General features: G+C 40.5%; 1 protein-coding gene across 2 annotated transcripts in view; it reads left to right on the top strand.

Moving 5' to 3' along the window:
• The window catches only part of LOC137609209 (thyroid hormone receptor alpha), a 95751-nt gene that overhangs the window by 57746 nt on the left and 25131 nt on the right, over positions 1 to 12874 (top strand). For both annotated transcript variants that reach the window (XM_068336072.1, XM_068336071.1), the window contains exon 5: positions 7984 to 8212. In XM_068336072.1, the coding sequence (XP_068192173.1) occupies positions 8157 to 8212 (56 nt within the window). In that variant the 5' untranslated portion in view covers positions 7984 to 8156. The remainder of the gene's footprint in view (positions 1 to 7983; positions 8213 to 12874) is intronic.

Below are 12874 nucleotides of genomic sequence, written 5' to 3'. Positions count from 1 at the left end.
AAGCAACTGTGGTTCAGCAGCAACTGAATATGAATTATTAGCTATCGTAATTGTTGTGTGTTCTGCATTTGACTTATAATGAACTGTAATCATTTGCTCATTGTCTGAGCTGTATTTTAAACTTGTCACGGAACCGCAGACGTTAAATGAACGCAATCCAAAAAAGGTAAAACGAGTTCTGCTGAATTTCCTCCTCCTGTTTCTCATCAGAGGTGAAGAGCTACATCTGTGCTCTTCAATCACTCGATGGTGGTCGAGCGTCTTATCGAGCAACGCTGACAACCCTCTGATCAGGGGATGACCTCCTCAATGAATGTGTGGAAGGAGCTGGTGAACCCAGCGCTCCCTTTAAAGTTACTAGTCAGCAACTGTTTACGCAAATCTAACCACAACCTTCATTCACTGGCTTTCAATCCGGTGATCTCTGTCGACAGATGTTGTACAGCTGTCATGGATTAGGGACTAGATTCTCACCAACAGTGGAGGAAACTGAAAGTCCACTGCTTGGAAACAACTATCGACTAAAAAAACCCTAAAAAATCTTCTCGTCAGGATTTTTACCTTGATATTTTGGGTTTTTTTTTAAAACTAAATTGTTCTTTTATTGGTTCTTCTCGCTGCTTTATCTTCCCTCGCTCTGCTGTGTCAAAGTGAATTCCCCTCACAGAGGATCAATACAGGTTCACCTTATCTCTTATCGTACGCTCGGCTTCTCAGATGCAGGATTGACTGTTTTCCACCGATTTATTACCACGTGAATTCATCACCTTTGGGATTTGGACCTATTTTGACACAAATATCTATATTTAGTAATATTTTGTTGGCTTAAATAGGTGACTGATGGACAGTCATTGTCTGATTGCGTTCCAACCATGTGAAGTCTGTGTGGCTGAGCAGATGTGAGTCTGACTGCATCCGGACGGCTCAGATTAGAATCAGGCCCGGGTCAGCGCCCCCTGGCAGATTGCGTGTGCGTTCAGCATCAGACGTGTGTGCAAAAAGGTTTGGAGTCAGCTTAAAGAATAACTTAACGCACCCTAAATCCACCAACACACACTTAATGCAGCAGCAGCATACTTTAAATTTCAACAACGAGGCAGCAGCAGCAGCCGCCGGCGTGTTCAAGCCAAGCTTCTGCCAAGAGAACATTCGTGTTGAATGTGTAGAAGGAAGATGAAACATTTCAATCCACAAATTGTCTGTAAAATCTGTAGTTATCTTTCTTTTTTTTTTCTTCTTTTTTATTCATGTCGTATTCATACCCAAGCTCTTCCTATGAAGTGATGTGAAGTAGTTTGACAGGAAGCTGGATAAAAACAGAGATGAATGATAAAAATGGATTTTGTCTGACAAGAGCATCCTAGAAAGAAAGAGCACAAACACATAAACACACACACACACACACACACACACACACACACACACACACACACACACACACACACACACACACACACAAACAAACTGAAACAGTAAGAATCAAATCTGTATTAAGTTACATTCATTTTTTGACATGAATATGAAGTTTGTACCCTAAAGTTAAGAGGACTTACAAAAAGAACAGCGAGTACTGAATGCAACAGATTCATGTTCCCACAGCAGTAACACACACACACACCATAAACCCACTACACACACAGACACACACACATACATACATCATACTTACCAGAGTGGGATTCATACAGAGCCAATATGTGCATACACACCCACAGATGGAAAGTCACATAAGTAGATTTATATATGCACACCTGCTGGAAAATGCGCACATACACGCACGCACGCATCCACTACACGCACAAACACACACACACACACACACACACACACACACACACACGCACACGCAATCACACACACAATAATAGGTCTGTAATTACAGTCACTGGCAGAGGAACAGCACCATACATAGTCAATGAGAGCGGGGAAAACAATGAACATACAGAGCAGATGATTGCTGTAAATAAAAGAATGAAAGTGGAGCGAGGGAGGAATGGAGGAGGACATGATGCTGCTGGCACAGAGAGTAATGGGGATCGGGGAAAAAAAAAAAACGAGAGCGAGCAGGGAGACGGGAACAGAGGCTGGAACGAGGAGAGAAGGCGCAGACATGAAATGAAGCCTCACCCCAATTTCTTTTCGTTTATGTGTCAGATAAATATTAATCGGTGCATTTACACTACTTCCAGCCTGAGGGAGGAACTTTGTCTTTAAATTAAATACCAGGAGCTGATTCCACCAGGTTCAGGGAAGAATGAGGGAGCGTGTTTTCAGGCAGCAGTGATCATTTCAGAGCTGGAGGCTGCAAAATACCATCACTAAGTAGGATTCAGTAGAAAATCAGCACGATTTCAGTATTAATATCATTATTGTAACTGGTCCATCTACTGTTCTTAATTTCAACAGTGGACATTAGTGCTTTGAATCATCACATCACGCCTCGGCACGTCTGAAACACTTCAAATATATCCATTACGTTAAACACAGAGCGTTGTGAGGTGTTGTGAGGTGAATCTCTTGGACCCGATGGCCCCTGATGCTACGCCGTTCTAACGACACGCCAACACGTGCCGTGTTTTTTCTTTTTTCTTTTTTTTCTTCTTTTTTTTCTGCAGCTGCAGAACCATCAACTGGAATAGAGTAGTAACAGAAGAGTGAGAGGCAGATAATTCACTGCGCTCTGCTCCGTTACCGCTCCCCAGTCTGACGACACACTGCTGGGAAATCTGTCATCAGGAATGACCAACCACTGTGTAGTACAGAAAACTGATCTCAGGTCAGTAACGCCGGAGGAAGTGTGATAATGCTCTAGGAAGGGTCAGAGAGAGATAGTTGGGTTTGAATTAGAGGCTCTATGCATTCGTGTGTGTGTGTGTGTGTGTGTGTGTGTGTGTGTGTGTGTGTGTGTGTGTGTGTGTGTGTGTACAAAAGAATATTGACATAGTAATTACTAAGGCCACATATAAAAAGACACTGCTGCAGCTAATGGCATTTCAAAGTGTCAGGTGTCCACTACCTTCACATAACCACTTCTTCCATTCACTCACATGTGTTGTGCACAGTTTGTGAAATTGGAGCATTGTGAGGCCAGTTTGCAGAGAACATCGTTGCTTTTTCTGGTGTTCTTTTTCGATCGATCCTCCAATGCTCCTGCTTGTGCTTTCTGCACCTTTGTTTTTCAGGGTTGTGACAAGCAACAAGTTGAGTGATTAAAAAAAAAACACTGTCAAAGTAAGCCTTCATGGAGCAATTGTGGAAATATTTTAAAATTTAAAATTTGACACATTTTAAAAAAAATTTGCTATTATTTTTTATTTTTACATTTTTATTTTATTTATTTATTTATTTATTGTATTTTTCTTATTTTATTTTACATTATTTTATTCATTTTTATTTCATATTTAGTGTTTAGTATTTATTTTTTTGTATTGTTTTTATTTTATTGCTATTTTTATTTTATTTTTATTTTCAGTATTCATCTCATATTCAATGCGCTGCGGCATAAGGCTTTCAAACCAGAAACTTTTCTTGTTTCAGTTGGAAGCATTAGATTTTGAGATTAGCTTCCTAGAGATCCATTCCAAGCTGGCTGAAACATATCGAGCCAAGTACATCTCTTACTTCCATGTGTGACCCGGGTCTGTATTTGAGAGGCAGCAGTCGGTCATAAAACTTGTTTGCACTTATAAAATCATCTTAGCCTGGATCATCCTAAGCGATTTACCCTGGCTTTGGCCACTTAATCCTGCCTTCAGCCTGTCGTCGCCTGCTGATCTGTTGGGGTTTCAGCTCCAGTGTTTCTGCAGCAGCTGATGCATCTTCGCCCCACGTGAAAAGTATACAGCACTCATCTCCTGGATCATTCAAGGTTACTCACATTTAACATGCACTTTGTGAACTCCAAAGCATCCTGGTGTCACTGTGATACCCCGAAACCATCAACAGGCTCCATGCTGCTGTCTCTCTGGTGTCTCACAACATTGGATACGTCATATTGTGTTTTGACTGAATGGCATCTCATTAAGTGTTTAGGAGTAGTTGCGGTAAAAGATGCAAAGTTCATTGCAGACCCGTAGAGGCGCTCATAAAACTGTAAATGGGAACATTTATATAACATCATAAAGACTGGGCGAACTCTTCTAATGGAGATCATGTGAACAGTTCCAAACTGCATTGAACTGCTTAAGGCACCTAGAGGTGAGATTGTTTTGCCAGTAACCGTGGCAACGACAGCGTTTGAATTGACTTCTGTTCTTTTTAGAGTGCTTTTTCTTCAAGTGTTCAAATGTCGCGGAGAAACAATAATTCCTGCCTTCTTGAAAGAAAGTGTTGTTTTTAGGCGTGTTATTTGAGTTGTCAAAAAAAAAACGGAAAAAAAAAACTAAGTCTGTTCTTTGGTTTCGCTTTGCTGGCCCTCTTTTTGTGCACGCTGCTATTTTTTTTTTTTTTGTGATGATTTTGCTGAAGGATAGAGCAGAGGGAAGTGAGTTCTTCAGAGGAAGAAGGGTGAAAACCTTCATCGCTAATCACGCTACCGTTCTTCGTGCCATCTAATCAGCTTGGACGCCGTCCAAAGCCTCCGGAGTCTGAGACAGGCTGGAGGTGTGTGTGCACACGGACATGTCTGACCATGAACATTGTAATGTAGAATCCAGTTCGTTCTTCTTTTTTGCGTGTGTGTATAATGGTTTATGGTGCAAGTGTGTGAGAGAGACATTTGCACTAAGCACGCAAAAATCTCTTAATTGCCAAGTCTTATTTCTAGACAGACTGGTACAGTATGTACACAGCAGAGTGTACATACTGATCTGTCTGGAGTTAATTCACAGTACAGTGATCTATAGCTGCACCCAATGGCCCAGGTCTGTGTTTACATCATAGCTGTGAGCGAGTGACGTGGTTGAATAGGCTTGGCTTGACTTGTCATTACCGCTTATCTCATATCTATAAAAGTCCTTATATATTCAACTCATAGAAGGAGAAATTCCTGCTTGGTTGGTTGCCTTTTTTAATGTTTTAGAATTTGAAGTGTTTGATGGTTTGTGTATTTTTGCAGTGAATAAATTCAACTTAAAGAACTTTTGTCTCTCTTCAGTGAAATAAACCTGTGGTGGGGCCCCTGGTGGTCAGTTATCTCCCTTTCTGGAGATTAATACTATAGAACAATCACTCAAAATATGGGTAGAAAACACCACAGGAAAAAAGTATTTGTCAAAGCAAGCAAATAAAATGTTATCAATAATAAGGAGTGAATTTAGGTTAATAAAGTGTTAATATATCCCAGTAATATCAGAGGAAGTATCAAGTCTGTCTTTTCTAGTATTTTAAACTGTGGTATTGTGATGAGTCGACAGCCTCAGAGAAGATGTTTAATAGTTAGAGTGGCATCGGTGACAGATTAATGACTTTAATAGTCGTACTTTCACTGCTCACAGCCGCAGACTGCTTTAATCTGCTGGATTCTTAGACTTCATCGTCGTAGGGTGTGTTTACCAGAGTTCAGAGGTTCATGCAGTCACCGGATTAATCATTACATGACAAGAGAAAAGCATTAGTCGAGACATCAGTTCTGGAGACATCCAGTAGAATTTGAATGAGTTAAAAATGTCCTGGAAGCTGTCGAGCTCCAGCTGATCGTGTCAGACGTGTTGTTGATGTACAGATTCCATCTGATGTCTCACACTCTGATGCCATCTACTGTCACGGCTGGAGAAGTGGAGCTCAGCTCCTCTCTGGATCCGGATCCTCCACACATTTTATTGTTTAATCAACAGGTTAATCAAAGAAACTCCATTTATCATGTAAACAGTTCTGCATGTAATGCAGTTCACACCTGACACAGGATGGACATGTATGAACATCAGTGCAGCACTGGAACGTTACAGCACTCGTTTACACCACCAACATGTAAATAAGTAACAGCTTTAATGAGTCCGGATTCTTAAGTTTGATTGTTTTTTGCCTCACTTCACTGATTGAATATATAGAAACTTTATTTTGTCAAAAAAAGCTATTTTGAAAACTTGTATGATAAATTTTATGGTAGTTTCTAAAGTCAGTCAAAGTGAAAATATATATTAAACGCAGCTTGAATTATTCATTAAAATTAAAATTATATTAGCATGTTATGATTTATATTTTATATATATGTATATATATGTATACATATATATAACATTATATATATAATATATATATATAATATATATAATATTATTCAAATGATATTATTACTGGGTGATTGACTTGGCTACTTTTGTCTAACCTGATAATCGATTAATTATTGTCATTTTAAATAAAATATATTTTGATTCCAGGACCCTGAATATCCAAAATTGCCCATTTTCTGATGTTTTTGTCACAAAGTTTTGAGAAAACCCTCATTTAAATGTCCTGATGACATTTTTCACAACAAATAAAAAATTTACTCCACAAATTACACATTAGTTAATAAAATAATCAGCAGAGAAACAATCAGTACATTCAGGTTTCACAGCGAACATCTCCATGTGTTTGTTATTTAGGCCAAGGCCTTTTAAAAAGAAATAGATGTAAAAACTAAAGAAGACGAACACGAACACCTTTAGTTAAAACAGAAATGTTTGCGTTTCACTTCTGCCAGAGGTGTCATGTTGAACATGCATCCTCACTAGCATTGTGGGTAATGCACAAGCATCTCTCAGCACTAATCTGCATGCAAACTCACGTGTATATAATCAACCACTCTTCATCACCAGCTGTGTTTCAGTGCTGAACGATGTGACAACAGCTTCTAACAGCTCTGCAGGAAACAGGTCAGCTCAGGTCACATTTCTCTGCACATCACTGGTGTTGTGGTGACTCTGGTGCCCTCACCTGGTACTCTCTGTTCTTTGCATGGAAATGAGCTCTCGGCTGAAGCAAGGTGGAGCGTGTGAAGGATTAGTGGCTTCATTAATTCCTGAAGAACATAATATAACTTTGTAACATGTAATAGTGAGAGCCGACACATTTAAAGGTTTCTTTTTTTCAGATGAATACAGCAGCTACAAAAAGTCATGAGTGATGCTACGAAATATGAATAGACAGCAACAGTTTAATCTCTGGAAAAAGTCCACGGTGTTAGCAAGATAATCCTCTCTGAATGCCGCACTCATGCAAACATGACACTAATAATGACTAATAAGCTGGATTACATTATTTTTGAGAACTCTGTCGACATCAGTATAGAAGCGTTTTGAGTTGGGCTAAGAACCGAAACACTGAGACGTTGGCATGTCCAGCCTCTGGTCAGAATCAACCAGCGATCTGGTCATCTGTAGTGCAGCAAAACGTTCGCTTTACTCTGTTGTGCCTGGACAGGACAGGCCTCAAAGTGGGACGGCACCCCCGCTTTAACATGAAAGTAGTCTAGTTACCCCTCGTTCTCCAAATGTTGGTGCTGACATCAGTGCTGACGCACAAATTCTATTACATCCAGTTCAACAGTGCTTAACTTAAGCAAATATTGTCCTGTACATCCAGTACACTCATTCAGACAAATCATGGGAAATTCTTATTTGTTGCTGGAAATGTGTGTCCCACAATTACTGTTTAAAACTACTAACTGGATGTAAACATTGAGTGGCTGCTGCTGATCATATGAGAATTTTACCCTTTTAATTTAAAAAAAAAAAAAAATCTCTTTTTTAGTATTTTGGCAGCATATTTCTATAATTATGACAAACTAAACATCACTGCATTCTCTTATTTTTGACGTAAATGTCAGTTTGGACAGCTGTGACTGGTATTTCTCTACACACCTCATCCAAAACCAGGTAGTAAATAATGAGTAAAATAAAATAAAATTCCTTTCATTACTAGCTCATCTTCACTGAACCGGGGAACTACTTCAGCCATTTTTTTATGAGTGTGTGTTGAAAATGTAACATAACGTGTATTGTTCGAATGCTAACACCACGTTGCCTCTGTCTGTCTGTCTGTCTGTCCTCTCTGCCTCTACAGCTTACTTTTACTTCCAGTCATGTCTCGCCCACCACGCTCCTCCCAGTCAGTCGCCGCCCACATTCTCAGATGGCTGTCCATTGAAGGTGCTGCCGGCGAATGCTGAGCAGGCTGGCGAGGTCTAGGTCCGCCTCATTGTCCTGTGATTGGGTGCTGGACGGGACCGAGGCTGCATGGAGCCAATGTCCAACAAACAGGATAGCAACTCATCGGAGGGGGATGAGAAAGGGTGAGAAAGAGTGTGTTTGTGTGTGGATTGCACGTCTGATTTGTGTGTCAACCTTTGGTGTCAACACAATTCAACAAGAACTACACACTGGATGTGACCAATGAAAAGGCGACCTACATGTGCATTATGGTGCAGCAAGCTAACAGATAAAGAAAGGGATGGTTTCAGGCTTGATGGAGGGAAAGATCTGGGGGAGAAAGAATGTATTTTTGGAAGGGGGTAAAGTGATGCAGAAACAATCAACACGCTTCCATCTGTGTTCTATTTCTCCAGCACACGCAGCAACACACAGACACACCAATACCGCCTCACTGCTTCAGCAAGTAAATTTGCCGAGACTGATTCTAGAGCTGGCAAAGAAAAGAAGAGTTCCACGTCATGCAAATAGATTTAGTAAAAAAAATAAAATAAAATCATGCCACTTGTCAACGAAAAATATCTCTCCGGCAGAATCTAAAGGGGTCTACAGAAATTTGGCAGATTGATGTAACACCAAAAAACAAGGATAGTCTGAATCACAAGGGTCTGCCTCAGGTATCGCTGTGAGGTTTGTTCTCTCTGAAATCACATTTCAATATAAGTAAATAAGTAATTTGAGAATAACTTCAAATTCAAACATGAAAGAGAGCTCTGGAGAATCTATTATGCTCTGATTTAATACGTAACATCCGACAAATAATTCATCAGAGACGGTTTTCCTAACTTTTATACAGCTTTTCATAACACGGCAACAACATTTCCAGATTATTCAAGGAAGTTTTTCGAGGAAGGTCTTGTGATTTTTACACGCTATTAATGTAATTCTACCGTCTTTAATAAAAGGGGCAAAACACTTGAGTTCAAGCAGTTCAATTTGGAGATTCCGTGAAGAAGACAAATTTATCATTAACCTTTTAAGATTTTTCGGTTTTGACTGAAATCCATTGAAGCAGTGTCTTCATAAACATCTGCTGATCCCCTCGGCAACACATCATTTACATGCATAGGGAACTAAATGGAAATTGGAGGGTATTTTTCATGTGGAACCAGTTGTGTTGGTTTCTGTGGTCTTTTCTTCAGAGTGTAGGAGAGTAGGAGATCCATCAGTGTGGGCCTGCAGACATGCGAACTGACTGTGGAAAGACTGTGGCCGTATGTCGACTCAGATCTCTTCTGATTGTTACCTGATTGATCAAATCTCAAACCGTCACCATTACAATAATTCAACCTACATATACAGCTGCCCATGTGTGGCCATACAACAGAAGATGTAGCCGCTAACCTGAGAGAGAAACTTCACATGTTTCCAGAATGATGTAAGAAGACAGTTGTAAATGTGTGTGTTGGCTGGCTTTTAATAATATGTGATGGTACACGTTGCTCAGAATATTGTATGCCTGAAAACAGTTGTTCAGTTAGCATACGTCAATAGTCTCATGTTGCCGAAGTTCATTTTTTCAACGTCAATCGAAAGGTCGCGGCAGCGCTGAAGCCACTGGGTTCAGAAAAGCTTCACGTAGAAGGAAGCCTCTCTCGTCTGCTGACCTTCTGACCCCCCACCCCCCCACCTCATCATACCATCAGAGCCGCCTCTGGGTCCAGTCCAGACTGTGTTCAAAAGAAAATATTCATGCTTCCAGCAGAAGCGCAGGTTTACCCTTTGACCCGTTATATCGGCTTCACCATGGTTACGCTTGTGGAGCCAGTAGAAGGTTGTTACATTCACCTGGGGAGGTAATTAGGCTTTGGCAGAGGCCTGTTGGCCTGACTGTGTGTCGTATGCACGTGTGCGTACCCTCATGTGAGCAGATGGGTTGATGTCAGTGAACATGTATGTGTGCATAAAGGGGTAGGTGTGTGTGTGTGTGTGTGTGTGTGTGTGTGTGTGTGTGTGTGTGTGTGTGTTTGTGCACTGTGCATTGTGTGTTTGTGGATTAGTGGAGAGTGATGCCAGATGGAGCACAGAAAGCAGAGGACAGTTTCAGAAGCCTCCGTGTGTGACAGCAGGGGATTGCCTCTGTGTCTTTGTGCACATGTGTATGTGTGTGTGTGTGTGTGTGTGTGTGTGTGTGTGTGTGTGTGTGTGTGTGTGTGTGTGTGTGTGTGTGTGTGTGTGTGTGTGTGTGTGTGTTTCTGTCATCGAGCACGCACGTGTTCTTGTGAGAGCAGCCTCATGCACTGACCCCTCCCCTCTGCGATTTCTGAGTCACGGAGCATTTGGGAAACATACACATTTAACATCAGGCACACACTCACGCACACACACACACATGCACGCACGCACGCACGCACACACACACACACACACACACGCACACACAGAAATGAAGATGAAAAGCTTCACATTGCCTGCAGTACAGGCTGCTAAAATTGAATTTGGTTCGCGTGTGTGTGATTGGGTACAGTGTGGACCTTCTGAATGTTCTCAGCTTTTTAATTCAATCTACATAGAAAGATTCTAAAAGTGTGTTATGCAAGTGTTTGTGTGTACATGACATTCTTTTTTTAGTGGCTTGTATTATTGTCCAGTGTACTGTAAGTATACAGTTTTTGTGAAAAGGAACACTTTTACTCAACTTTAAGATGAATAGAAGGAGGTGTCGAATTGTGAGTAGTATCTAGCACAGGAAAATAATACATATAATGTGCATCATGTTTTTCATGAGGTATCTGCTCACAATACAGGAAGTCCTTCTGGAGAACTGCCTGGTTTGAATTATTAATACAATATGCATTAAAGTCTAACTGCAATATTCCAGAAGAAGGTACTCCGTTGGGTCATTCCACAGAGAAGAAGAAGGTGGTCACAGAATATGTGGCATAGTTGAATTAAATGAATTTGGAACAGTGTCACAGCTTGATTCATAAAATCACGTGTTTTTAAACACATGGCTCATGTCTTGTCATCTCCACAGCAGTAGTGATTGCAGTGACTGAGTTAAACTAGAATATTCTGAAATAGGATGTAATGAATATCACGGCTTCTATGTTGTTGCTAGTCGAAAAGAATTTCTCATAAAAAAGAGAAAATCAATCAATCAACCTTTATTTAGCGCTTGATCACATCATCAGACATTTCAAAGCACTTTAACAGATGGAAAGCCAACAAAACCCTCCAGAGCAAGCATAAGAGGCAGTAGTGGGGAAAAACGCCCTCATTGACGAAGAAATTCCGGGCAGGACCCAGACTCTGGAGGGCAGTCGTCCGCCTTGACTGATTGGGTGCAAAAGAAATAACTTTATTTTTGGTAACAGCCAGATTAAATAAAAATTCAGAAAATTCTATCAAAAAAGAGGAATATGGTCCAGGTGGACGATATACAATTATGAATTTAATAGAATTAGAATTTATTTGAGTACCTTAGCACATTCATACTAAGACTCTCAAAAGTAATGTAGCTAGACTCAGGTTTTGGGGTAATTGCTAAATTAGAGTTGTAACTGGCTGCCACGCCACCTCCTCGTCCACTATCACGTGCTACGTGAGCATTGATATGGCAAGGAGTAAAGGCTTCATTAAGGCTAACATACTCATCCTTATGTAGCCTGGTTTCGGTTAGTCCAAAAACGTCAATGCTGTGATCGGTTATTAGATCATTAAGTAAAAGAGACTTAGATGATCATGATCTAATATTCAAAAGTCATTCTGTGAGAACTCCTCAGAATCTTGCCATCTTATATCACCACCACTAAAATCAACCTAAGAGCCAGTGTTGGCAGCTTTATGTCATATGATGCTAAAAGATGGATCATGAGGACAATAATGATTGAACTCAGGATGAAACGCACACAGAAGTGTGTTGAGAACATCTCCTGGAAAAATCAGCCACCCTAAAACAGATCTGCAGTGACCTGGCCAGCAAATACTGTAGCATGTGGGAGAGCAATCTTCTGTTTTTGCACAAAAGATCAAATAATGTCATACGTCCCGCTGTGGCAGCTTCCCTGATCTGGCAGAGGAAACAGGCCTCACACATATCCTGACATAATCTCCAGAGACGCAAGACTCACATTCCAAGAACTGGGGGCAACAATGAATGACAAGATCCGGTGGAAATGCTGAGGTCTTGAACGAATCTGATGTAAAATACGTTTTTTACAAAGCTAAACATCAGCTGGTATGCATAGGTTTCCATATAAGCTATTGAAAGTATGCAATTTCAGTGTTATATTAAAGCCTTTTTGCCATGTTAGCAGCACAGCTCTGTGGAAACCAGCGAAACCAGTGAGTACATTTTGAACATAAACAATATTCATCCATCCATCCATCCATTTTCTTGAAGACGAGACAATCGTAATCAATCGTAGTCATACGCGCTGCAACACCATACCGCCCCAGTTCAGTCATTTAAAAATCAGCGTCTAGCACTCCGCGAGGTTGAGCTGAGATGTTCACTTCAAGTCTGAGCTCATCCAGCTTGTTCACGCCTGACCGAAGAATCGTGATGTGGGATTTCACTCCATTCTGTTCCTGGTTATTGAACAATCTCCAATGGCATATCCTCAGGGTTTGCAAAGATATATAACGGTTGTGCACTTCTGTTACTGGAACAATAGCCATCTTTATTTTACACAGCCTCTGTTTGCCTTTTAGTTTCAATTAATACTACTGCTACTACTACTACTACTACTACTACTACTACTACTACTACTACTACTACTAATAGTAATAATAATGATAAT

Source organism: Antennarius striatus, chromosome 16 (assembly GCF_040054535.1).
Source record: "Antennarius striatus isolate MH-2024 chromosome 16, ASM4005453v1, whole genome shotgun sequence".
In the NCBI taxonomy this organism is placed as follows: Eukaryota; Metazoa; Chordata; class Actinopteri; order Lophiiformes; family Antennariidae; genus Antennarius; species Antennarius striatus.
Note: the sequence above shows the minus strand (reverse complement) of the source record. Positions and strands in the feature narration are given on the sequence as shown.